Raw genomic sequence first — 27,778 nt, forward strand, 5'->3', positions numbered from 1 at the left:
CATTGATTACATTCATAAGGCTTCTCTCCAGTGTGGATTCTCTGATGTGCAGTAAGATTGGAGCTCTTTGTGAAAGCCTTTCCACATTGATTACATTCAAATAGTTTCTTTCCAGTGTGGATTCTCTGATGGCCAGTAAGAAGAGATCTGTAGCAGACAACCTTCCCACCTTCATGACATTCATACAACTTCTCCCCCATATGAATCTTATGACATCTGTCAAAATCTGAGTTGTAACCAAAGGCCTTCCCACACTGAAAACAAGCATATCTTTTCATCCTAGGGTGAAATCTAGCCTGGCAAGGAGGAGATGAGTGATGGGAAGAGGTTGCTTCACAATCATTATATTCATCAGGCTTCTTTCTAAGGAGAATTTGCTGATGTGTAATGAACTTAGAATTCTGACTCAAGGCCTTCTCACCTTTATTACTTACACAAAGCATTTTTCTAGCATCACTTTTCTGATGTTTAATGAGGTCTGAATTCCAGTTCCAGGCCATTTTCCACTTATTACCTGGACATGTTGGTATTTCAGGAGCCTTCTCATGGGACTGAAAAAGCTCTACATGTTCAAAAATGCATTTGCTATATTGACTCTCCTGAAGATAGTCATCCACTGAGGTCATTTTCTTAATGTGATTTAGGATACAAAACTGTCTGAATCTCTTTCCAGTTTCATCAAATTCATAGTCACTCTTTGGATTTTTATCTACCCTGATATTACAGTCATGGATTTCTGTCAGCTTAAAATTCCAGGGACCATCACTCATGATTCTTTGCAGGTTGTGTTTTTCCAGAAAAAGTCCACGATTTCTAGACACCTCATTTACCTCGAACCTGGTCTCTACATCTGAAGAAAACAATCAAACAAATATGAACCAAAAGATATACAGATAGAAGTGTATGCAATAGTAATGTTGACTTGAGACTTATGTGTCTCATGACCTTCTCATCACCACCCTAAATGCAACAAAACTTTGGGCACTCTTGGAGCAAACACTGGCATTATACAGACTCTATTATTGTAAGGAGAAGAGACAAACAGGCAGTGAGATTTATAAAGGAGGTGTATTCCACAGAGGGCTGGACCCATCAGAGACTCATTCACTCCAAGCTAAACATTCAGTCAACAAAAGCAGCAGCCACAAGGCAAGATGACTTAATACCAACAGATTAGAGTGACAAACCAAGACCAAAATGGATGTAGCATTGGTGCATGCAGAAGACTGTGCACTCAATAAAGCTTCTGGGGGTGAGATACGCCAGAATATGGATCCACTCTCTGCCACTTGTGAAAATTTTGGCCAGACAATTAACGTCAAGAAAAGAGAGGAAATGGTCCTTACCCAGGGAAAGCAGGTTCTGGACATTCTCCAGCATGACCTCCTTGTATAGCTCTTTCTGAGAATGGTCCAAGAGGCCCCACTCCTCCTCAGTCAAATCCACAACCACATCCTTGAAGCTCACCAACTCCTACACCAAGAAAAATCACATGATTTAGAGCTGAAAGTGACCCCAGAATTCATACAGTCCAAACCTCGTGAACTTAGAAGAGGAAATTGAAGCTGAGACCAGGGAAAAAATACAGATTTGTCTAAAACTCATATAAGCTTTATGAGTGTCAGAGCCAACACCTGAAAGGGAGTATGGAGAAAAGCATTTTACATTTGAAGAGAGAATCCTGATGGAATAATAAAAACTAGAAAAATGTCTTACTAGACAATGTTTCTCTAGATGGAATTATGGACAAGATGTGTGCTCATTGAGTGACACACAGAAAACTGGAGGAGAAAGCAAGGTCGTGCGTCATTCCTCCTGTGTCCTAAGAGATATAATAAGAATGCTCTATGAAGAGTTTGCAAGAAAATGGTAAATAATGCGCATTGTAGAAGAAAAAAAGAGCTTAACAATGATCCCTGAGCAGAGAACAAAGATATGATCAAGTCAATTTGGTAAAAGTTTATGATAAAGTCTGAAGTAGAGAAAGGCATGAAAGGAATTCTAAAAAGAGATTCCTCCCAATCTGGCCTCAGTTGAGTGTTATGAGATTGTTTGCAGCCAAGTGAAGATTGGCTCTTCTCCAACTGAGGATCTGAAATTACCCTGGGCATGATGAGTCACCCTCAAACATCTTCTGTCTTTGCTTTAGGATTAGTATCAGTTGTTCATGGAATGCATTCATTCATTTTAATAAGTATGTGGGGAAAGGAGGCTTCCTTCCTTCATTAAAAATGTAATATCTTACCAACTGGGGTTGGAGATTGAGATAATGTATAGGAAAGACATTGAGAGTTTATGACAAATACATCATTTCAGCATGCTGCTACAACTCTATAACACTGGGGTGAGGGTTAGAGAGTCAAGAGAGTGAGTGAAGCGGCAGACTGATGGTGACTATCCAAGGAAGTGGCCATTCCTTCAGATCCTTTGGTGTGTGGGAGGCTCATCTATGTTTCTAATCTGCTACGTGAAAACATGTGTTTGGCCAAGGTGCTTGGCATTTGGTGCTTTTCATTTCTAGCAGAATGGGATGCTTCACTGCTTAGGAAGCTGGATTATTGTGGAGCGATTCTCTTTCTTGTAATTAACTATCTCTTGACTGTTTTGTCATTTTGCTTCCATTTAAAACATCTGATTAACCTAGTATCTGTTTATTTGACTTATAGCTTCCTTTATTTCTACTATTGAACTTCTGAGAAATTAAAAAAAAATTTTAGTCTTTATCTGATTTTTTAGATTCCCAAGAATTTACAATTCCTTTCTTTTCACTGGATGTTCTAAGGCATGAGTCTTCATGTTATTCTATTCATTCATCATGTGGTCACTGTAGGAAGGCCATGCTTTTCTTCATCTCTGGAATCCCTAACTTGTCCTTATCAGAAGCTCTTGCCCATCTCTTTCCTTCCCCATCCTCCCACATTCTCTCTTTCCCACCATGGGCTGAGCTCATGGACTCCAAACACCTACATAAGAAGGGGTCAGCTCACACATCTCTCTCTACATTTGCACATTTGCACCTTGGTGAGCTACTTTGGAACTTCACACTGACTTTGCCACCATGTCCCAGAGGCTTTTGCCCAAAATCTCTTCCTTTGGTATATTGTCTTCCCATTGAAAGTGTAATCTCAGGGCAGCCAGGTAGCACAGCGAGTAAGAACACCGGCTCCAGTGTCGGGATGACCTGGGATCGAATCCGGGCTCAGACACTTAGCACCAACCCAGAAACACCTGGCCATGTAACCTTGAGCAAGTTACTTAACCCCGATAGCTTTAAAAAAAAAGTGTAATCTCTATTGGAATAGGACAGTCTTTCTTCTTTTCTGTTTGAATCCACAGACCTTAACACAGTGCATGAGATTATTCAGTTGTTTGAGTTCTGTCTGACTTTTCTAGACCCCGTCTGAGATTTCCTGAGCAAAGATACAAGAGTGGTTTCCCATTGCTTGCTCCTGCTCATTTTAAAAATGAGGGGACGGCTAGGTGGTGCAGTGAATAGAGCACTGGCCCTGGAGTCAGGAGGACCTGAATCAAATCTGGCCTCAGACACTTAACACTTACTAGCTGTGTGACCTTGGGCAAGTCACTTAACCCCAATTGCTCTGCCCTCCCCCCTCAAAAAAATTAAAATGATGAACTGAGGCAGAGTTAAGGGACCTAAATGACTCAGGATCACATAGCTACTAAGTATCTGAGGCCAGATTTGGATTCATGCCCAGGAGCCTTCCTGATTCCAAGCCCAGAGCTCTACCCACTGGGCCACCTTGCTGCCCTCTACTCACTCCTTAACCCTTTACACAGCTTAGCTTTCATCCTTCCTTTCTCTCTGCAAACTGAGCACTGATACTTTAATGGCCAAATCTGACAGACTTTTCCGGTAAAATTTGGATTCAGTCAAAAGACCACACTTCCAGAAACCTCATGTGGCCTGAAGGCCACAGGTTTCTGACTTCTGCTCTAGACTGATTGCATTTACATACCAGGAGAGAGTCATTTTGATCCAGTGATGTTCTTCATGTTTTTTTTTTTTTGCCTTTTGGAAGGCAGTTGGGGTTAAGTAACTTGCCCAAGGTCACACAGCTAGTTTTTTTGTGTGGGTGTTAAGTGTCTGAGGCTGGAACCAAACTCGGGTCCTCCTGACTCTGGGGCCAGTGCTTTACTTACTGCGCAACCTAGCCGCTTTGATGTTCTTCATTCTTATCTTTATAATTTCATAACATATGGCCTTAGTGCCAAATTTTAAGAACATTTTTTCAGGAAGGTATGACCCACCTATAGAGGGTAAAACATCCCAAGTATCCATGTGACTTTAGAGGACACCACATCATAATTTAGTTTAGGACACACTCAGGTCCATTTGGTGCCAGGACCTCGAAATATAGGGCTCACTCCTGTGGCTGAGTCTACTGCCAGAGTGTTCTTGTGGCAGTCTTTCTACTAAGAAGCAGAAAGGATTCAGTCCCCAAATAGAATGAAGTAGGGAGAATGGGAGCTGGGGGACAGATGAAGGAAAAGCAGCTCCCAGGAGGAACCCATGTTTTCATTTTGGACCAGGTAGAATGTGAGCCTTGGAGTGGAAGTGTGTGTACCAGGGCTAGGGCAAGGTAGAAGAGGGGTCATGGCCATGGCACTGCAGCTGAAGGAGACCAGGAATAGGAATAGAGAAGAAGGCAGGGGCCTGAGGTTCTTCATGAGGGTCAATGGAGGAAGAGGATGATCCCAGGGCCTCAGGACTGAGGCAGAAAGACACTGGTGGATCCCCTCAGAAAGGCCTTGGTTCACTGAGGCCCATGGAGCCTTCTACTTTCCATAGGGCCCACATTTCTAGGCAACTTCTGCCTTGGTCTCCTCCTCCTGGAAGACTCCCTGACTGGAAGAAGCAGACCTTTTCTTTGAGATAAAGATGTCTCCTAAAAATCCAGTGCTGGGCTTGAGGTCCCAGGTTGGGCTGAGCCAGGGGATCAGAAAGGTAGATGGTCTCCCTGTGCTCTAACTGACCAGTCTTCAAAGACCAAGAAGTGGTGTTTGATGCCACCTTCAGGCCATGATTCCTGCTTTGCTCAGCCCTCTAGAGCCGCCCCCCCCCTCCCCAAAGGCCCTGGTCTCTTTCATGGGGAAACCTCTCAATTGGCCCAATCCTCATTTCCCTGCTGCTACTTTCTGGCCATCTTTATACCACCCCCTTCCAATCTCTTTCCTCCTTTAATTCTGGGAAGCACACTCAACCCTTTGGCCCTCATATTCCCCAACACTTACCACTGAGGTTTTCACCTAGCACATAAACAATGGTTTTTAAAAGTGAATTATGGAGAAAACACAACTGACTCCATCTGATGCTACACTGGCTGTTCTGAGGCCAATGTCCTCAGTGTCTCCTTCAGTACCTCCCTTCCCCCAATCTCTGTGAGAAAACTCCCAGGACTCAGTGTCTGTCCTGTTATTCTGTCTAAGAAGGCACAAAGGGCTTAGCAAATGCTGATTAACTGCCTACCATTTTCTTTGGACTGGCTATGCTAAAGACATTTTTAACAGATCTTTCTAACTCTTAACTCCGCGTTCAAATTTCATTTCTTTTCCCAAAATGTTCCTTTCCCTCTCTCTGACCCCTAACCTGATCTTACCCCAAACATCTTTGAAAGCCTGCCCAAAAGACTTCAGGGATCCTACCCAAAGGGAGGGTCATGTACCTCAGTGGTATCATGGACTGTCTCCCCAGCCTCTGTGGAGCTGTGAGACACACCCGTCCATCAGGGAACCTGTCACACTCTTGAGTGGATAAATGAACCACAGTTTCCTGTCTGTCTGTGACCTGTGCTCCCTTATTCTGCCTGTCCCTGGCAAAGACCTTGACAATTCTCACATTAGGACCAAATGAGATAACATTTATATGGCTCCTGGCACAAGCTGACCCCATTCGACCAGCCCCTCAACCCTTTCCAGTCCATTCCACCTTAGTCCTCTTCTCCTCTCTGACCCAGGGGCAGCGGCCTCCTGGATGATCCTTGGCTAAGACCCTCCAGGCCCTGACTCTGGGCCTTCCCAATGAGTGTCTCTGAAACTTGGCCTGTCCTCCCCCCTCACCTGGGCATCCTGGCTTCCTTCACATCTCAGGTAACATCTCCCCTCAAAACAAGCTGTTCCTGGTCCCTTTCCTCTCATAGGGCCAATGATTTGCCAGTCTGTGCCTCCTAATGAAATTATTTAGTCAACCACCTGCTTAGTGGCAGTGAAACTGCCATTGACACCTGCCAATGACAGTGAAACAGAAACTGACCTGCTGTTTCTGTCATGCTCAGGGCAGAGACTGACTCAGTAAAATCCTGCTAACCCCTCCATCTTCTGCCAGGACCCCTGTGCCCACTTGCCCTCCACCCCTGTGCCCACCTGCCCTCCACCCCACCCAGAATGGATGTTCCTCAAGGACAGAGGCTTTATTTCTCTCCCTTCAGAGTGGTTTGTGCTTTCCCTCAGCAAGCACACACGTCTGAGTACACAGGTGTGTGTGGCAGCCAGCACTGAGCAATGGGAAAAAACCCACTGCCCACTGGCCTGAGATTCCTGAGTCCTGGATTCAGATCTTGTCTCTGCTACTGGAATCAAGTCACTGTCACTCAGCTGGGGTGGCAGGAAGGCCCTTCTAGGACCCCAAGCACATGACAAGCTTTCCTCACTTAATATTCCTTCACTAAGGTTTCATTACCATTCACTCTGGGCCAGCCCCTGGGGCCCCAGCAGGACTGGGTTCAAATCACAAGGAATCAGTGTAATAGGAATGCAAATTTAGAAGATCTTCCCTGCCCCTAGGCTAAAGTGCACCTGAAGCCTGGGGGGGGGGGGAGGCTTGTTTTTCAGTAGATACTTCTTGATTGGCCAGTGAGTCAATAAGGTTGTTACATTCTCTGAGCCAGGAGAAGGCTATATAAGCCCTGATGTGTAGCTTTGTTTTGGGGGCTCACTTTGAGAAGTGTTCTGTGATTTGATATGGATTCTGGGAAGCCGTTGTCCTGAGCCCCCCGGCTTTGAAAAAACCCAGATGTTGAAACCCAGATGTTGACTGGGTATGGATGTAATGTTTGGACAGTTTGAAATCTGTCTACTAGATCTGTTTCTGTCTTGATAATTCTGTCTGTGTACTTTGAAGTTTGGGGTGCTGACCTTTTCCCCTGAACAAGGTAAAGGATATATGTCTGACTGATTAAAGTAAGCTTGTTAACCCATTTTGAGTTGCTTTCCTTTATCAAAGCAGATCCAAGAATCTGTGCTGGCAGCAAACCCTGAGGATGCTTGGGGTGCTTGCTGCTACAATCCGAATGCCTAAGGTCCAATCAGGCCTCAGACACTTACTGGCTGGTTGAACCCTGGGCAAGTCACTTCATCTCTTATTGCCTCAGTTTCCCCTTCTGTAAAAGGGGATACTGGTTCTCTTGGATCCCACCTTTGCTGATGAGGGTCAGATGTGTGGATGGACTGTACTCACCTGGGATGAGGGTCTCTGGGCCTGAGGGGCCATTCTCCTTAATTCTAGGCTCTCCCCTAGGAACAGGCTTTGGTCCTCAGCAAGCTGAGCTGGGGAGAGAGAAGAATCTCAAGGTGAGAGAGACATTTGACTTTTCCTTCTCTTCCTAGGGTGGATGCTGGAGTGACAGAGGGGGCTGTCCCAGCCTTTACAAAGGCCCTGCAGTGCCCTCAGGGGACAGTCTCTACCACAGGGGCAGGGAGGCAGGAGGGGCAGGCTTAGAGTGACCTTCTGAGCAGGAAGAGGACCTGCCCCCTCCAGAACTCCTTCTGTTTGGCCTCATGCCCCTCCCCCATCCTCCTTTAGGGACCCAGGAGGCAGAAGGGGCTTGGGAGCCCAGATGGGAGGAGACCAGTCAGAGCCTCAATGGCCTCAGACCCAGAGCTCTGCCTCCACCTGACACTGAGGATGAGACTTGTGGGTCAGGCAGCTGTGACCCAATGGTAAAACCGGGGATGGCACCTTTGGGATGTGACAGGAGGGCACTCAGCAAGGTCAGAGGGGGAAGAAAAGGCCCGATGGAAAGGGCAGCCAGCAGAAGTGGGGTGAGGGGAGGGGCTCTTGTGCAGACCCACCTGGCACCTGCATGTGCAGAGAAGGCTCCCAGAAGGCACAGAGATCTCTGCTGTGAGAGAAGGCAGAGAGATCTCAGCTGCAGGGAACCTGGAGAGATCCCTGTTCTGAGGGAAAAGGCATAGAGACCTGAGCTCCCGAGAAGGCAGAGAGATCTCTGCTCTTACTGCTTCTCCTGCCAGCCCACCTCCTCTGGCTGAGTCTTCCTAATCCCCACAGTCCTGCCCAGCCCTGGGGTTGGTCCATCTTCTAAACTGACCCCCCCTTCTCCCCTGGCCTCCTCCCAAGTTTCCAAACTTCCCCCGGGAGAGAATTCCTCTAGGGCCCCACCCACCAGGCTGATCTTCTCTGAGCCCCCCTCCCACCTCTCTCCCTCCCTCCCTTAGCCTGCTCTGAGACTCCAAACCGCCCCAGCAGAATCTCCTGGTCTCCCAGCTCTCCCCCTGCTACACTCATCTTCTTCCCCACAAGGATATGCCCAGCCCCCAGCCCTCCTGGTTCTCCCAGCCAGGCCCCTTCTCAGGCCCCCTTTCTTCTCTGCAGCCTGGGCCCACACCTGCCCACCCCCACTGACCTCTCCTCCAAATTGGAGCCATTGACCTGCTTGGCCCATCTCCATTCCTGACCTTCTACACCCCAGTCCTAACACTGAGGGGGCCTTTCCCTCTGTCTGGTTTTTATTTACAGAGACATCTCTCAGGGGCAGACAGCCGAATACTGAGGAGGGGCTGAGGCCAGGACATCAGGACCCCTGGTCCCAGGGCAGCTGTTTCAGCTCAGATTATAAACTTTGTCTACTGATACAAACCTCCACATCTCCTCTAACTCTAGGACTTTGGCTGTTACCTTATTATGCAAGTGAAATCTAAGGGATGGCTAGGTGACACAGTGAGTAAAGCACTGGCCTGGAGTCAGGAGGACCCGAGTTTGGTTCCAGCCTCAGACACTTAACACCCCCACAAAAAAACTAGCCATGTAATCTTGGGCAAGTTGCTTAACCCCAATTGCCCTCCAAAAGGCAAAAAAAAAAGCAAGTGAATTCCATCCCCTGGGAGGCTTGACCATTTCTCTCTTCATGCTTCAAATCCTGGGTTCTAATGGGAAGGGGGTGGGGGAAAGACTGAATCCACAAGATATTGGTTATTTGTAATCGTTTTCACACCTGCTACCTGTGCTCCTGACTAGAGGGCCTCAGATCAAATTCTACCAAGACACTGTTACATTCATTAGTGAAAGTTACTTGACCCTCCTCTGTAATAGTATGGCCTTTTTCATGGAGGCCAAGCCTTTTAAAAGCCCTTTGCCCGAAGTGCATGGGACATTATGTCTTCTACACCAGCCCCTACTTCTACAAATTGGGAAATGGGGAGATAAGATCTGATACCAGGTGCTGCAGCCCTCCCACTTCTTCTTAAGTGATTCCCCCTTCCAGGCACAGGCCTCAACCTCAGACAATGGGAAGACTATCCACCCTGGAAGGCCCTTCCAGTCTCCCAAGGGCCTGAGAATCCTTGAAGGTGGAGCTCAAACCCTCCCTCCTGCAGCCCTGCCCTGGTTGTCTTCCTCCGTTTCCAGCTACTAGTCCCTTCCTCTCAGAGATTACCTTTCATCTGTCTCCTCTCTCTCTCATTTACAGGTTATCAACATCAGGAAGGCCAGTGTCCAAGCCTGGTCTCAGACCAGGCTGACAGAGACACCTTCAGCAAGTCCTAGAAAAGAGATGAATGGCCTGGAATATTTCCAAGATCCAGGCTGGTTCAGACATTCAGGATCTGGGATCATCTCCCAGCAGACAGGGCATCCAGCCCCAGAGATCTCCTCCACATCCATAAATTATGTGGCAACCCCCACATCCCTCCATTAGAGGGTAAACTCCCAGAGGGAGAGGGGTCTTTTAGTATGTCCAGCAATAGGCAGAGTGGGACTATCCACTGAGAAATGGATCAACTGCCCTATTAACCCCACACAGAAGGAAAAACTCAGAGCTGGGGGAGGGGGGAGTGGGAGTTGGTTGGGAGAAATCCTGGTGGGAATCATTAGCACTTTTTTTTTTGCTTTTTGGAGGGGGGAAGGCAGGGCAACTGGGGTTAAGTAACTTGCCCAAGGTCACACGGCTAGTAAGTGTTAAGTGTCTGAGGATGGATTTGGACTCAGGCCCTCTTGACTCCAGCATCGGTGCTCTATTCACTGAGTCCCCTAGCTCAGTTTTTGAAAGCCATTATCCCATCAGATCCCACAACAAAAGTGGGAGGCAAAAGGGAACAGCTCCTTTGCTTCTTAGTGAAGAAAGCAAAGAGATCAGAGGGAATCTGGACTTCCTGGATGGGAAGAACTTGGGTGAATGCAGGTGGGGGGGAGGAGGGAAGGGGGAGTAGGTAAGAGTGTGGAGGAATGTAGGGCCAGAAAAATTTGGGAGGGGAAAATGGAATTCCAGAATCTGGAAGTGGAGAGGACATGGTGTTATTGAGATGTGGGGTTTAGGGGTACGCAAGACCCCCAAAATGCCAACACGCTGGGTCCTGCCCAAGGAATTCAACTCAAGTCTTCTCTCAGCGAAAGGAAAACAAAGTTCATTAAATATTTGCCATAATGGGTAGATTCATAAGGAGCCTAAGTAGTTGTGACACTTATATTGGACAAGGAGGCCAAAACCATCTCACAAAGAGTGAGTCTGTGCCAGACTGAATTCTCCACACCTTCCTGGAGGCAAGATCCATCTTACATACACAAAGATTGTAGTAGGATTTAGGGCACCGACTCTGGAGTCAGGAGGACCTGAGTTCAAATCCTCCTCAGACACTTAACACTTACTAGCCCTGTGACCTTGATCAAGTCACTTAACCCCAATTGCCCTGCCCTACCCCCTCCAAAAAGCAAACAAACAAAAAAACTGGAGCAGGGGAGAAAGGTGGTGGTTGGATGCAGATTCATTCTGGTCCCCACAAAGTGTCTGAAGGATTCTCCCAATTGAGCCAGGGCCCCAGCAAGGCTGGGGAGCTGTCCAAGGTAGGATAGTAGCAGGGAACCAGAGAACTAAGCTAGGACAGAGATGGTTTCACAGACTGGAGCCCACTTTTCAAGGGGCCAGCTCTCAAAGGACCCTGGGCTAAAGTCAGAGGGGCCTTCAGAACTCCAGGCCCTCATTTTGCATTCGAAGATAAAGGTTCAGAGTGACTGGCCCAGGGTCACAGGGGCATGAAGGAAAAGCCAGGATTCTAGCCTGGGACATAGATTTAAAGAGAGTTGGTATTCCAGGATCATTTTCTGATGTCCTTCCAGCACTAAACATCCCTGAATTGTGGGTTTTTTTTTTTAACAGAGAACCCTGAGGCTCAGTGATTTAGCAGCCAAGGCTAAGTAGAGAGAACCTGAAGTCAGTTAGACCCGAGAGAATCCTCCCTCTGCCATGTCCTGGCCAAGACTCATGGCACCTCTCAGGCTCTGTTTCTTCATTTGTGAAATGGGGACAACAGCCCCTACCTGGCAGGGTTGTGAGGTTCAAACAAGATACCACTGTATGATTACTGGAGAATAGCAGTGAGACCTATTCTAATTCCTTCAAATTTTGCATTATATGCAATGGGGATAAGCTAGATGTATTTCCAATAAGATCAGGGGTGAAACAAGGATGCCCATCATCATGTTACTCAATATGGTACTAAAAACATTAGCTTTAGCAATAAGAGAAGAAAAGAAATTGAAGGAATTAGAATAGTCAAAGAAGAAACTAAGTTATCACTCTTTGAAGATAATATGATGATATGATTAGAATATTCTAGAGAATCAAATAAAAAAACTATTTGAAATAATGAACAACTTTAGCAAAGTTGCAGGATATAAAATTAACTCACACAAATCATTGGAATCATTGGCATTTCTATATATTATTAACAAAGTCCAACAGCAAAAGACAGACAGAGAAATTCCATTTAAAGTTACTGAAGATATTACAAAATATTTGGGGGTCTATCTGCCAAAACAAACCCAGAACTGCACGAACACAGTTACATAATGCTTTTCAAACAAATAAAGCCATATCTAAATACTTGGGAAAACATCAGTTGCTTGTGGGTAAGTTGAGCTAATATAATAAAAATTACTATTCTACCTAAATTAATTCACTTATTCAGTGCCACACCAATGAAAGTACCAGAAAAATTATTTTATAGAGCTAGAAAAATAATAGTAAAATTCATCTGGAGGAACAAAAGGTCCACAATATCAAGAGAATTAATAAAAAGAAATGCTAGGGAAGGTGGCCTAGCCATACCAGATCTTAAATTGTATTATAAAGCAGTAACCATCAAAACTACTTGGTAATGGCTAAGAAATAGAATGGTAGATCAGTGGAATAGATTAAGTACACAAGACACAGTAGTTAAAGACTATAATAAACTACTGTTTGGCAAACCCAATGACCCTAGCTTCTGCTATAATAACTCTCTATTTGACAAAAAAATTCTGGGAATACTGGAAAATACTATGGTAGAAACTGGTCATAGACCATCTGACACCATATACAAAAAACATATATACAATTTAGACATAAAGGCTGATACTATAAGCAAATTAGGTGAGCAAGGAATAGTTTATCTATCAGATTTATGGAGAATGGAGGAATTTGTAATCGAATAAGAGATAGTGAACATTATGAAATGCAAAATAGATAATTCTGATTATTTTAAATTGAAAAGTTTTTGAGCAAACAAAGCCAATGCAAACAAGATTAGGAGGGAATCAGAAAACTGGGAAAGAATTTTTACAATCAGTGTCTCTGATAAAGGCCTCATTTCTAAAATACATAGAGAAGTGACTGAAATTTATAAGAATACAAGTCATTCCTCAATTGATAAATGGACAAATGGTATGAAAAGGTAGTTTACAGAGGAAGAAAGTACAGTTATCTATAGGCATATCAAAAAATGCTCTAAATCACTATTGATTAGAAAAATGAAAATCAAAACAAATATGAGGAACCACATCACACCTATCAGTTTGGCTAACATGACAAAACAGAAAAATGATAAATGTTGGGGAAGATGTAGGAAAATTGGAATACTCATTGTTGTGTTGGATGGAACTGATCCATCCATTCTGGAGAACAATTTGGAACTAAGTTGAAAGGGCTATAAAAATGTGCATACCCTTTAACCCAGCAATACCACTTCTAGGGCTATATCCTAAAGATATCATAAAAATTGGAAAAGGACACACATGTACAAAAATGTTTATAGTAGCTCTTTTCATGGTGGCCAAGAACTGGAAATTGAGGGGATGTCCATCAAATGGGGAATGGCTGAACAAGTTGTGGTATATGAATGTTATGGAATACTATTGTGCCATAAGAAATGATGAACAGGCAGATTTCAGAAAATCCTGGAAAGACTTATATGAACTGATGCTGAATGAAGTGAGTAGAACCATGAGAACATTGTACACAGTAACAGCCACAGTGTGCAATAACTGATTTCGATAGACTTACCCTTTCTAAGAAATGCAAGGACCTAAAACAGTTCCAAAGGTTTCACGATGGAAAATGCCATCCACATCCAGAGAAAGAACTATGGAGTCAGAATGCAAAGTGAAGCAGACTATTTTCAAATTTTTGTTTTGTTATTGTTTTCTTTCTCATGGTTCTTCCCATTCCTTCAAATACTTCTTTACAATGTGACTAATGTGAAGATATGTTTAGTAGGAATGCATATGTGGAGCCTATATCAGATTGCATGTTGTCCTGGGGAGAGGAGAAGGAAGGGAGGAAGAGAAAATTTTAAACTTATGGAAGTAAAAGTTGAAAACTAAAAATAATTACCTTTTAAAAAGTTGGGTGTTTTTTTTTAAAGTCACCTAAAAGCATGGAATCCTTGTGAAAAAAAGAAGCTTAGTTGTTGACACTTGTTTTTAAAAATCAAACACTGATTTGTGGGGAAATTTTGGTTTGACGTTACAGTGTAATTCTATATCAGGGAATCTGGCCAGTCTTGGTGTGTATTGGGAGAAAATGATGATGATGGTCATGGTAGTGCCTATGTCCCTGGGTTGCTGGAGGAATTAAATAATTCTAAAGTGCTTAACAGTGAGCAGAGTAGAAATGCTGAGTATTGTTACTATTATTGTTACTATTACTAATTGGATTTTGGAGTAAATGATGTATCTAATATAATAATGTGGATGATTTTCTGAGAAGGATGAGATTTTATCTAATTCAAAAGGTGAAATTTGACTTAAGAACTTGAGAAGATTGGCGTCATGTTTAAAAAAGAGGATATTCTCTAGACTTAGTTTTCTTTGGAATTTGGGAACAATATTAGACATATTTTTACAAACGTGAAGCCTTTTCATTGACAGAAAATACTTTTAAAAACTGTTATGTGGAATTTTTCTTAGATAACTGCACAATATTGTTAGAGAGGCCCATTTTCCCTATTGAGTTTTTAAAATGAATGTGATAAACATCTTTATAAAACTGTAATAATGAAGTGCCTTTTGCCTTAAATTCTTCTAAGGTGATAAAAGGATTGTGATTTAAATTTTGTGATTCTGCTTGGGTAAAGTTACTTTGAAATGGACTAAATTGTTGTCATTTGGCAAAAGTAAGGTTAACATCTTATGAAATGTACTGCTAAAGATAGCAGGATTGTTTTAAAAACACTACTAACTACTTAATCGGTTAAATTTTCCTCTAAACTATTCCCTGGAAAGGAAGGACTACAGGCTTCCTATGTATAACTACTTTATGATGTAAGTGAGTTAGTAGTTCGGGAATGACTGAAAAATCAAAAAGGAAACATTCTAAAGAACTACAGAAAACAGGTGTCCGAATTTTTTTTCTTTAAGTTCCTTGAAAGTGCCTGCTTTCATTTGACCTGGTCTTAGATCAGTGAACAAGTAAATCTCCTCCCCTCCCCCCCAAGTACTGTCACCAATCTCATAATACTCTTGGGGAGACTGTAAAGTCTTCCTTTCCATAGGTGTTGGGGGCAGGGAGGGAGTTTAGGGGACCATTCACTTACCCTCTGACAATTAAAAAAAAAGGAACAAGTATTAAGACAGAAGATACAAAGTTTTTACCCCCAAGGTTTACAGGTAAAGCATGTACTAGCACCTCCCCCCCCCCATCCTCCTCCCCCTGCTCTGGATTTATCTTAAATAGCTGTTTTTTTGTAGAGCAGGACAGCCTTCCTGGAGGCAAATAACTGCCCATAACAATGCATTATACAGTATTTGGAATGATCATTGTAAATATGTACAATCAGAGTCTTTAAGACCACAGTAGAATGTTGAGGATGTTTGCCTCCAACATACTTCACTTTTCCAGTTTTTAAATGCTGAGTCAAGTGCCCCCCCCCTACAAAAGGCATGCCAATCTCATTTTTTATTGGGGGCCCATTCATCACATCACACTCTTTGACTAGAACAAAAAAACACACATTGAAAAACATACAGTCTATTCAGAAGCATTTGTGGTGGACAATGGAGGGCCCAGATTTCTCATACCCCTACTTGCTGATCCACATCTGTTGGAAAGTGGAGAGAGACCAGGATGGAGACTCCAAAGCAGACAGGATATTTGTGTTCAAGTGGGGCAAAGCTCTTGATTTTCATTGTGCCAGGAGGCTAGGACTGTAATCTCTTTCTGTATCTTGTTAGCACTGCCTGGGTCCACGGGTGGTTTCACCAGAAAATACAGTAAAGGCACAGAAATCCTTACAGATGTCAATTTAACACTTCATGATTGAGTTGATGGTAGTTTTGTGGATTCCATAGGATTCCAAACCTAAGAAGGATGGTTGGAAAAGAGCTTCTGGGCACCAGAATCACTTCACAATTCCACCAGCAATGAATTAGTATCCCAGTTTTTCCACATGCCCTCCAACATTTGTCACTTTCCTTTTCAATAATTTTAGCCAACCTCATACGTTGGACATAGTTTACTTTTCCGACATTAACCTACCAGAGTGGCTTCACGCATTTCGAAAAGAATTCCCCCAATTTTTTAAAAGTAGGACCAAAATTGAATTTAAATGAACAGATTCCCCATTACTTTCATTGCACTATGAATTCACCTCAATGAAATACAGTTGGAGAGTTACTACTGGGAACGATAGAAAAATCTCAACTTGCACGAAGACTGTTAGTGGCCAAGATTTCAAATTTCAGGGTCCGATATCATCAATGTCCTTCTGCTCTATTTGTGCTTGAAGGGGCAGGAAACATCCTGAAATATGTTGCAGGTTCTGTTTGGTTCTCTCCAAAAGCCAGGTTTTTATGCCCATGTTTCTAAGCCACATCCTCTTTTTCAATTGATCTTTTGTAGTCTGAGCCCCGCCCCCCCTTCTAGTGCATGCCTTTCATTCATTCCCACACCTTCCCATAATGCCTTGTTCTTGTTTAAGTCTATTCTTAGTCTTCCCCTAATTTAGCATAACCTTCACACACACACACACACACACACACTCACACTCATACACATACCCCCATTAAATTTACTTACTTTTCAGCGGCGTCATCACTCTGCAGCCAGGCTTTCTCTCTCTGCGCAGGCTGGTCTCCAGAAGCAGGAATTCTCTTTGAACTCTTCCTACTTTTATTCCTTTGGTGACTAAGGTCCCTGTAAAACCTGTTCCCCAAAGTGACGCCCCCAAATCCCGGCTTCTGCACTCACCGGGGGAGTGCCAGCTCCTTCTAGCTTCTCGGCTCTTGCAGCACAGCTGGGGCTGGCCCTCTCCTCTCCCCCAGCACAGCTGGCTCTGGCACTCCTTGTCAGCAGAGGTTCCCTCAATCTTCCTGGGCTCAGACGCCCAGCTCCCCGCACTATACCAGGGTAAAACTCCCTGTGGCTGGGCCAGGCTGCCTCCCAAATACAGTCACCCCAAGACTCGCCCTTGGGTGTTATGGGGACCCCGGCCTGGCCCTGTTTACTCCTGCCAGGCAGGAAATTTCCGGGCTCTGCCCAGACTCTTAGTGGTTTTCAGGCTCCGTGTCCGCCCTGAGATTTCTATTTTATCTCTTTTGTGGAGGAAAATCTGGGGAGCGTGAAATGTTCTAACCTACTCTGCTATCTTCCCAGAATCCTTTCCAAAAATGGTCTCCAAGGCAACAGCAGAATCTCCTTAGAAGAGGGAAGCCAAAATTAAAACTGGAAAAAATATTCAAGTCTTAAATACCAAGAATAAAGAAGGATGAACTCAGTATAAGTGTCGGGAAGGCCAAAGGAAAGGGGGAGATAGAAAGACCAAAAAAAAAAAAAAAAAGAAGAGAAATATGGAAAATAGTTTCAAGGGAAAGACACAGGAAATGAAATTTTTTAAAAAAGAAATAATTTGGAGGGGAAAACTGGAAAGGGGATGCTATTGGACAATTAACTGAGGGGGAGAAGAAGAGGAAGAATTAAATACTTAGATAAGATTAAAAAACAAAGAGGGAGCATTAAGTACAAATCTGAATCTAGGAAACAGTTTAACCAGAGCGGATGGGACAGATGGAAACCTAATTCATAGGTTTAAGTGAAATTGAAAAAAAAAGAGCAAACAGCAGCCAGGGCGAGACATACAAGAAAACAAAACTCTGTCTCTTGTTTACATTCAACACATTTAAAATATTTAAAAAAGACACGGATTAAAAATAATTGTCTGATAAAAGGTGTGTTACTTCTTAGGGGAGACCGAAAAGCAGGATTCCAGTGTGGCCATCAGTCAGCAGGAACAGTCATGAAAACGTGGGAAGGGATAAGCACGGCAAAGACATGATTCTGAAGCATTCACAGAGAGCCTCGCAAGAGCAGCGCTAAAATGCCCAGCTCCAAATGCCTTCACACTTTCATTTATAAAGAAAGCAGTAACAGAAGTATAAGCATAGACAGGAAGATGACAGCAAGATGACAGCGCTTTAACAGTCCTATCTATTCTGGGTTAAGTCTCACATAAAGATAAGGAAAACAAAGTAGACCTGAACAGGATTATCAAGAGACTAAATAAAAAAGACTTATGGTGTCTTTTTGGTGTCTTCTGAAGGGGAATTGCTCAATAGACATTTTCCACCATGATCTAGAACTTCTACAAATATATTTTTGGGACCAACAATCAAGGAATGTTGTCCTTATACATATTTGCAATGGGAATTTTGTTTCGTTTTCTTTCTCAATTTGAAGTGGGTGGGAGAGGCACATGAAATTTTTCGTGATGAAAAAAAAATATTTGTTAAAAGTACAAGCAAGCATTCAGGTAACTTCAGAACTGTGGCTAGCAGAATTCTTGATCTAAGATCTCAGTAAAAAAAATATAAAATTCTAACTGCAGAAAACTTAAAATGTTTTAATAAAATAAACAGACCAAATTAAAAGAGAAAAAATAGCAGGCAGAATATACCAAATATTACATGATAAATGACCTGAAAAAGTCATTTATATCCATGATAGAGAACTGACATCTGTGTGTATCAAGGAACCAATGCCAACAGATGAGTGCTGAAAGGACAAGAAGTTTTCCAAAGTCCTGATAACCATAAATGATACATGGAGACATGCTCCAAAGCACTGATTGAAAGAGAAAGTCTTGTGAAAATATCTTTATCATTTGGTGTCATGAATCTAAAATTGGAGAAAGGACAAACAGGAAACAATCTATATTTGATTTATTTAATTGTGAAAATTGCAAACATGACACAAAATGAAAATTTTATATTCACCATAAAAGAGGATGAAACAAATGTGGTTAGCCTGAATTTCTTTTTGAGTAATAACGAATTCAAAATAATACTTTTAAAGCAGTGTTATTACATCAGTTTCCTTCCTTATTATTTTGGAGTGTGGAGGATCTGGACAGGACAATTCTACTGCTAGTGCCCCTCCCACTGCCCTACTCTCCTACCCAAAATTGGAAGAACAATAAATAGCAACATATTTGTAATAAAAGCACATAGCTAAGGAGCCCAAATTCCCACACTGTCCATTTCTCAAATGTGCTGTTTATTCTTCATCTCCTATCCATCACACCCAGGTAAGGAGGCAGGTTGCACAGACCTCGATACTTCTCAGATATACTGGTTACAATAACAAGAAGTGGGACGTCTTGCCAAGTCGTTGGCCTTCACCATGCTGTATCATTAGCAAATACTCCCTGGAGTCTGCATTGGCCCGTCCAACTGTTCCAGGTTTCACTGAAATCGCCTGGGTTCCATGGCATGTTATTGTTCCATAACATTCACACACCAGAATTTGTTCAGTTTTTGCCTCATTAATTGTAATAAGATAAGCAGTAATTGAAGTATAAGAAGACCCATCTTACTTTCCAGGTCTTGGACATAGCAAAAGGAGCTGGTCTCAGTATCTTTGTACACCTGGGCTCCTTTGCTGTCTTGAAAGGTATACGCCCTCTAGTGGTGTCACTGAGTCAATGATTTTATGATTTGGGGAGAACTTGACAGCTTCATTAGGAAACTGATGTATCTGTTTTCTCTTCCTCCGCTTCGAATATCTTTCCTTTTCTTTTTTCACTTGGATGGGGGTTGAGTGGAGCCTGAGAGTTGATTTAATTTGCATTTACCTAATTATTGATTTGGATTATTTTTGCTCAGACTTTTTCAAAATAGTTATATTTACTTCCTCCTCCAGGGATCTCCCCTCTGTGACAGGAAAAAAATAAAAAAATACAAAGCCCTTGTGGCAAGTACATAATTAGAGGAAACAATTCCAATTGCAATATTTCTGATGCTCATTTTCTTACCACCTTTACCCAGCTGAAAATCTTTCTCATTATTAGTAATTTGGCTTAGTGATTGTAGATGTAGAGTTTTTTCTTATAATCATTGATAACTGGCATTTCTTCCTTTGAAAATTAGTTATTCCTAGCTTTGTACCACCTCTACTGTAGTCATCCTTTATATGCTTGTATGAACAGAGTGTTTGTCCTTCATAGACTTTGGATACGAGGCCTCTGTGAGGGGAGCACATTATGCCCTGTGGGTTTTTGTGATATGAAAACTGCCCCCTTAAGTTCTTTGTGATCCTTTCCATCCTGAGTGTAGAGATCAGCTCTTCCACTACCCAACACTGGATTTTCCTCAAGGTTCCTCTGACTCCTTTGGTGACCTTTCCTAAGTCAGGTATTCATCAGGAGTTAATCATGGTCTACAGTGGGAACCCTATCTATTTTCTACCAGACTACTTTGCACTGTATCCAACATTTTGCAGAGCTTAGTAAGCGTGGGCAGTATAAGGGAAGTCTTTGGAATAACTGAACACAAGGTTACTCTCCTCATCTTCCTTTCTACATGACATAGTTGATCTTGTCAAGTTCCCAAACTCTTTACTTCTGAGGAGTCTGATTTAGCTGCAGATTTGGGCCTGCAAGGCCTCCTTGTGGTATATAGGAAGAGGCAGCAGGAAGGAGACAGAGAAATGTACTCTTGACGGGAAGACAAAGTTAGACTTGGAAAGGCCCATCAAAGCCACTGCCTCCAATCTCCTCATTTTAGAGATGAGTAAAGTGAAGCACAGAGGGGTTGTTACTTGCCCAGACTTAGAGCTAGGGAGCATCAGAGTCATGACTGGAACTCAAGTTTTCCCTGATTCTAAACCCTATGGTCTATCCATTAGAAGTAATGGATTCCTCTACTCTGTTTGGAATATCAAGGGAATTAAAAGAAATGTGACTAAACTGTCCATGTGTTTTAACCAATTGACTTTGCTATGAATGATCCAAGAAATAATAATTTAAAAAGCCAGTATTTCCATAGTTATTTTAAGCTTGTCAAGCATTTTACAAATACTGTTCTGCACCTCAGGTCTGGGAGCTAGATCCCCTTCTTGTTCCCATTCTGCAGAAGGGGAAAGTCAGGCAGGATTAGGTGACATGACTTACCCAGGGACATACAGCTATTAAGTGCCAGAGACTGAACTGGAGTTCAGGCCCTGTGATGTCAAGCCCACCTCATCCACAAAGCTGATTTTAAAAAATCATTTTAAAAAACTGACATGAAATAATACCAAAACATTTATGTGAGAAATTTTGGTGTCTGTAAATATCAGGAAAAAAGTGAGTACCAATTAATTGAGGAATAACTGAAGAAATATCATACTCTATGAATGCCAGCAAATATTGAGGAGTGATGACAAGTGATTTTTCAGAGAAAAATAATTGCAAGTTTAGGGTGTTATACACAGGATGGAATTTGGGACGGTTAATGGGGTCCCTTTTTTTGGGAGGTCTGATGAAGTCTGTGCTGCAGCAGGAGGATTTCCCTTGGGAATTAAATTCCAAAGCTTTGTCTCCAGTCTGTATTTTCCCAAGTACAGGCAAGTATGAGCTCTAGAGGAAGAGTGTTCAACATCCATGCCTTTATCAGCCTTCATTTCTGAAGAACTAAAGTTATCTACTGATCACCCTTCTCCAGAATAAAGCATGGCCCCCCTGAGCATATTTCTAAGTCTTCCCTCCACAGTGAATCCTAGAATAGAAAGAGATGATCTCTATATGAAAGCCTTTCCACAGAGTCCAGAGGAAATGGAACTGCTCTTCAGAATGGTTCCTCTAATACTGAAGAAGTTCTGAACTCTGATTTGAATGCTTTTACTTTTTCATGAAAATGATTGAATCAGATTTCTATCTCATATGAATTCTGACACGGGAAATAGATGACTGTTGCCTGAAGGCATCATCACCTTGTTTATATTCATTAAGTTTCTCTCAAGTAAGTCTACCACATTCATAGCACTCAGGAGGTTTGTCTCAAGTGTGAATTCCCTGGTGTTTAGCAAGATTGGAGTTTGGTGAGAAATCATTCCATATTAATTACATTCAAGAGTTCCTCTCATTGTGGGCAATCTGATGTTTGCCAATACTGAACCTCTGTCTGAAAGCCCTTCCACATTGATTACATCGAAAAGGATTCTCTTCAGTGTGGATTCTCTAATGTGCAGCAAGATGGGAGCTGTGTGAAAAAGACTTTCCATGTAGATGACATTTTATAAGGTTTCTCTCCAGTATGGATTCTCTGATGTGAAGCAAGATTGGAGGTACATCTAAAAGACTTTCCACATTCATAAGGCCTGTCTCCAGTGTGAATTCTCTGATGGCTAGCAAGTTCAGAGTTCTTTGTAAAACCTTTCCACACTGATTACATTCAAAACGTTTCTCTTCAGTGTGGATTCTCTGATGTGCAACAGAATTCTTTCTCATTATGAAAGCCCTTCCACATTCATCACATTCAAAAGTTTTCTCCACATTGTGAATTCTCTGATGCCTAGCTAGTTGGGAACTTTGTCCAAAAGTCTTTTCATATTGATTACATTCAAAGGGGATTTCTCCAGTGTGGATCCTCTGATGTCTAACAAATTTGGAGTTCTTTGTGAAAGCCTTTCCATACTAATTACATTCAAAAGATTTCCCTCCAGTGTGAATTCCCTGATTTAAAGCAAGAGTATATTTCTCTGTAAAACCCTTTCCACATTGATTACATTCAAAAGGTTTGTCTCCAATGTGAATTCTCTGATGTCTAGCAAGATGGAACCTGAATCCAAAAGTCTTTTCATGTTGATTACATTCAAAAGGTATTTCTCCAGTGTGGATTCTCTGATGTGCAGCAAGCCCAGAACTTTGTGTGAAAATTTTTCCATACTGATTACATTCAAAAGGTTTCCCTCTGTGGAATCTCTGCTGGCCAATAAGGATGACCCAGTGTGAATCTTCTGAGATCTATCAAGATCTGAGTCCCACCCAAAGGCCTTCCCACACTGAACACATGCAGATCTTTTCATTCCAGTCTGAAATCTAGGTTGGTAAGGAAGGGGTGAGTGATAGCATGAGGTTGCTTCAGAATCTTTATATTCATCAGGTCCCTTACTAATTGGAATTTGCTGATGAGTAATGAGCTTAGCGTTCTGACTCATGACCTTCCTACCTTTATTACTTACAGAAAACATTTCTCCAGTATCACTTTTCTGATGTCTAATAAGGTCTGAACTTCAGCTTAAGATCATTTCCCATTGACTACAGGGAAACATTTGCATTTCAGGAGCCTTTGCCAGTGACTGAAAAAGCTCCTATTCTATCCTATTTCCTATATTCTATCCTATTTTTTTTTTGTGTGCTTTTTTTGGAGGGGGGAAGGTAGGGCAGTTGGGGTTGAGTGATTTGCCCAAGGTCACACTGCTTGTTTTGTGTTAAGTGTCTGAGATCAAATTTGAACTCAGGTCCTCCTGTCTCCAGGGCCAGTCCTCTATTCACTGCGCAACCTATCCACCCATATTCTATCCTATTTTACCTGTTCAGTAAAGCACTTGCTATGTGGAATATCCTAAAGATAGTCATTCCTTGAGGGCATTTTCTTGTAGTGATTTAAAATTGAAGACTGTCTGAATTTCTTTCCAATTTCATCAAATCCACAGTCATTCTTTGAATTTTTATCCACTTTGATAGAATCATGGATTTCTCTCAGCTTGAAGTCTCAGACACCATCACTCATGAATATTTGCAGGTCACATTCTTCCACAAAAATTCCCAGCTTTCTAATCATCTCGTTTACTTTTAATCTAATTTCTACATCTGAAAAAAAAAAGATAAACACATATGGCGAAATTTATATTCATACACAAATAGATGCAATAGCAATGGTTACTGAAGATTTATGCAGCTCATGACCTTCTCACCAATCTAAAGGCAATAAAACTTCACAGACATACTCTTTTTTCTTTTTTTCTTAATAATATTCTATTTTTTCCAATTTCAAGTAGAGATAGTTTTCAACATTCATTTTTGTAAGGTTCTGAGTTCCAAATTTTTCTCCCCTCTTTCTCCTCCCCCTTCCCCAACATAGCAACCAATTTGATATGTTATTATACATATATAATCACATTAAATATAATTTCATATTAGTCATGTTGTGAAAGAAGAATCAGAGCAAAAGGAAAAAGTAATGAGAAACAAAAAACAAAAGCAAAGATAGTATACTTCTATTTGTATTCAAACTCCAGAGTTCTTTCTCTGGATGTGGTTAGCATTGTCCATCATGAGTGTTTTGGAATTTTCTATCATAGCTGATCATCATCCAATGGTGGTGTGACTATGTACAATGGTCTCCTAGTTCTGCTCACTTCACTCAGCATCAGTTCATATAAATCTTTCTAAGTTTTTCTGAAATCTGCCTGCACATAATTTTTTATAGCACAATAGTATTTTATTACATTCATCTATGACAATTTGTTCCGCCATTGGCCAATTAATGGGCATCCCTTCAATTTCTCACTTTTTGCCACTACAAAGAGAGTTGTTATAAATATTTTTATACATAGTGGTCCTTTTCCCTCTTTTATGATATTTTTGAAATACACAGTAGTGGTATTGCTGGACCAAGTAAGGTATTCACAGTGGTTAGCCCTTTGGGCATAGTTCCAAATTGCTCTGCAGACTGGTTAGATCAGTTTATAACTCCACCAACAATACATTAGCATTCCAATTTTCCCATATCTTCTCCAGCATTTATCATTTTCCTTTTCTGTCATGAAAGCCAATCTGATAGGTGTGAAGTGGTACCTGAGAGTTGTTTTCATTTACATGTCCCTAGTCAAAAGTGAGTTAGAGCATGCTTTCATATGCCTGTATATAGCTTTAATTTCTTCATCTGAAAATTGCTTGTTGACATCCTTTGACCATTTATCAATTGGGGAATGATGCATTCTTTTTCTTTGCTTTTTGGAGAGCGATTGGGGTTAAGTGACTTGCCCAAGGTCACACAGCTAGTTTGTGTGTGTGTGTTAAGTGTCTGAGGCCAAATTTGAATTCAGATCCTCCTGACTCCAGGGCCAGTGTTTTATTAACTGTGTCACCTAGCCCCCAATGACTTGCATTCTTATAGATTTTACAAAAATCCTTGTATATTTTCAATATCTGAGAAACTGTCTATACATTTTTAAAATCCAATTTGCTGATTTCTTTCTGGATCTTGGCTACAATTGTTTTATTTGTACAAGAGTTTTAAAAATTTAATGTAATCAAACTTATCCATTTTACATATAACTCTGCTTTCTAAGTTTTTTCCATAAATTGTATGCTATTCATAAGTATGATAAGTAATATGTTCCTTGTCCTTCAAATTTTCTTATAAAATCTCTCTTTATACCTAGATCATCCATTTTGATGTGATTTTGTTAAATCGTGTAAGATATTGGTCTGTGCCCAATTTTGGCCATATTTCTTTCTAGTTTTCCCACAATTTTTTACCAGATAATGAATTCTGATCCCCAAACCTTGAGCCTTTACACTTGCCAAATCCAAGGTAACTATACCAGTTTGCTATTCTAAATTGTGTGTCTACTCTGTTCCGCTGATTTGCCTTTCTATTTCTTAGCCAGTACCAGATAATTTTGATAATTACTGCCTCATAAGAGAGTTTGAGATCTGGTACTGCTAAACCTCCTGCCCTTACATTTGTTTTCCATTGGTTACTTTGATATTGTTAACATTTTGTCCTTCCAAATGAATTTTGATATTATTTTTCCTAGATCAGTAAAATGATTTTCCTGGTAATTTAGAATCAACCCTTCATACTCAGCTAAGTTTAAGCTTTTCTTTCAAACTACTCAAGTAATGGCATTTTTAAAGAGTCATGATAACATTTTTACCTATAAAAAGTAAATAGCTTGGTGGAGCCAAGATGGCAGAGTAGCAGTACAAACAGGGCTCTGGCTCCAAACAATTCCAATACCTGTAAAAAAAAATTACTCTAAACAGATTTTAAAGCTACAGAGCCCACAGAGTGACAGAGAGGAACAAATCTCCAGCTGAAGACTCTCAGGCAGGCCCACAGGAAAGATATATCACAGAGTCAGAACTCTAATCTCATTTCTCCTCGGGAAACTCCCATTAGTAAGGAAACTGATAAATATAATGAATGTGAAACAATCTCATGCCTTCACTCATCCCTCCTTTACCAATCTAGATTTCTCTCTGGGATGAAAAGATATGCTTGTGTTCAGCGTGGAAAGGCCTTTGGTTGGAACTCAGATCTTGATGGACTTTTGAAGATTCATGCTGGCAAGCAGTTTTATGAATATCCTGAACGTGGGAAGGCTTTCTGCCACAGATCATTCCTTATTGGCCATCAGAGATTCCACAGAGGGAAACCCTTTTGAACATAATCAATATGGAAAGACTTTCACACAGAGCTCCAGGCTTGCTGTACAGCAGAAAATTCACACTGGAGTAATGCTCTTTGCATGTAATCAATGCTGAAAGACTTTAACAACTGGGAAGAATCTTGCAGCACATCAGAAATTCCACAATGGAGAAAGCCTTTTGAATGTAATCAATGTGGAAAGACTTTTAGATAGAGGTCCTTGCTAGACATCAGAGAAGCCACACTGGAGAGAAACATTATGAATGTAATCAGCGTGGTAAGCCTTTCAGATTCAGTTCCAGTGTAGGTAGACATCAGTGAATCCACATTGGAAAGAAACCTTTTGAATGTAATCAATGTGGAAATGTTTTCATAATTAAGGAGTATCTTGCTGCACATCAGAGAATCAACACTGAAGAGAAACATTTTGAATGTAATCAGTGTGGAAAGGCTTTTAAGGAACTCTAAACTTGCTAGATATCAGAGAATCCACACTGGAGACAGGCCTTATGAATATAATCAATGTGGAAAGTATTTTAGATGTACCTCCAATCTTGTTTCACATCAGAGAATCCATACTGGAGAAAAATCTTACAAAATAGCATCAACATGGAAAGTCATTTAGCCATTGCTCCCATCTTGCTACACATTAGAGAATCTGTACTGAAGAGAATCCTTTTTGATTTAATCAATGTGGAAGGGCTTTCAGACAGAGGTTCAGTATTGGCAGACATCAAAATGCCCACAATGAAAGGGACTCTTTTGAATGTCATTAATATGGAATGATTTCTCACCAAGTTCCCATCTTGTTAAACATCAGAGAATCCACACTGGACACAAACCTCAGGAGTGCTAGGAATGTGGTTGATTTAGTTAACACTCTTCTTGAGAGAAACCCTATGAATATAATCAAGGTGGTGATGCCTTCAGGCAACAATCATCTATTTCCCATGTCAGAATTCATATCAGATAGAAATGTGATCTGATCATTTTCATGAATAAGCAAAGGCATTCAAATAAGAGTTCAGAACTTCTTCAGTGTTAGAGAAACCATTCTGAAGAGCGGTTCCACTTCCCTCTGGATTCTGTGTGAGAAGGCTTTCAGATAAAGATCATCTCTTACTTTCTATCAGAGGATTCACTGTGGAGAGAAGACTCACAAATGTGCTCAGAGGGGGTGTGTTTTTTTCAGGAGGAGGGTGATCAGTAGACAACCTTGGTCCTTCAGAAATGAAGATTGATATAGGCATGGATATGGAAAGGGCTTCCTCTAGAGCTCATACTTGTCTGTACTTTGGAGAAATCAGGCTGGAGACAAAGCTTTGGGATCTACTTACCAAGAGAAGGCCTCCTAATGCAGCATAGATTTCATTAGACCTCCTAAAAGAAGAGACTTCATTAAACATCCCAAATTCCATCTTGTGCATAAAACCCTATACAAGTAATCATTTTTCTCTGAAATACTGTTTGTCATTCCTCAATATTTGCTGACATTCTGTAGCAGCAAGCATCCCAGCATCCCCAGGGTGGCTGCCAACACAGGTTCTTGGATCTGCTTTCATAAAGGAAAGCAACTCAAAA

At 41.6% G+C, this 27,778-nt stretch overlaps 1 protein-coding gene and 1 pseudogene across 1 annotated transcript in view; both read right to left on the bottom strand.

Moving 5' to 3' along the window:
• LOC138168138 (zinc finger protein 665-like) overlaps nt 1-27,778 on the bottom strand; it is a 552,079-nt pseudogene that overhangs the window by 377,505 nt on the left and 146,796 nt on the right.
• The window catches only part of LOC138168139 (zinc finger protein 665-like), a 176,365-nt gene that overhangs the window by 3,665 nt on the left and 144,922 nt on the right, over nt 1-27,778 (bottom strand). Inside the window, 3 exon segments of the mRNA XM_069097174.1 lie at nt 1-2; nt 5-850; nt 1,347-1,473. The exon segment at nt 1-2 is cut by the window's left edge and continues 1,433 nt beyond it. Of these exon segments, the coding sequence (XP_068953275.1) occupies nt 1-2; nt 5-850; nt 1,347-1,473 (975 nt within the window).

Source organism: Petaurus breviceps, unplaced genomic scaffold (genome assembly GCF_028583685.1).
Source record: "Petaurus breviceps papuanus isolate PSGF00001 unplaced genomic scaffold, PetGlider_PUasm1.0 355, whole genome shotgun sequence".
In the NCBI taxonomy this organism is placed as follows: domain Eukaryota; kingdom Metazoa; phylum Chordata; class Mammalia; order Diprotodontia; family Petauridae; genus Petaurus; species Petaurus breviceps.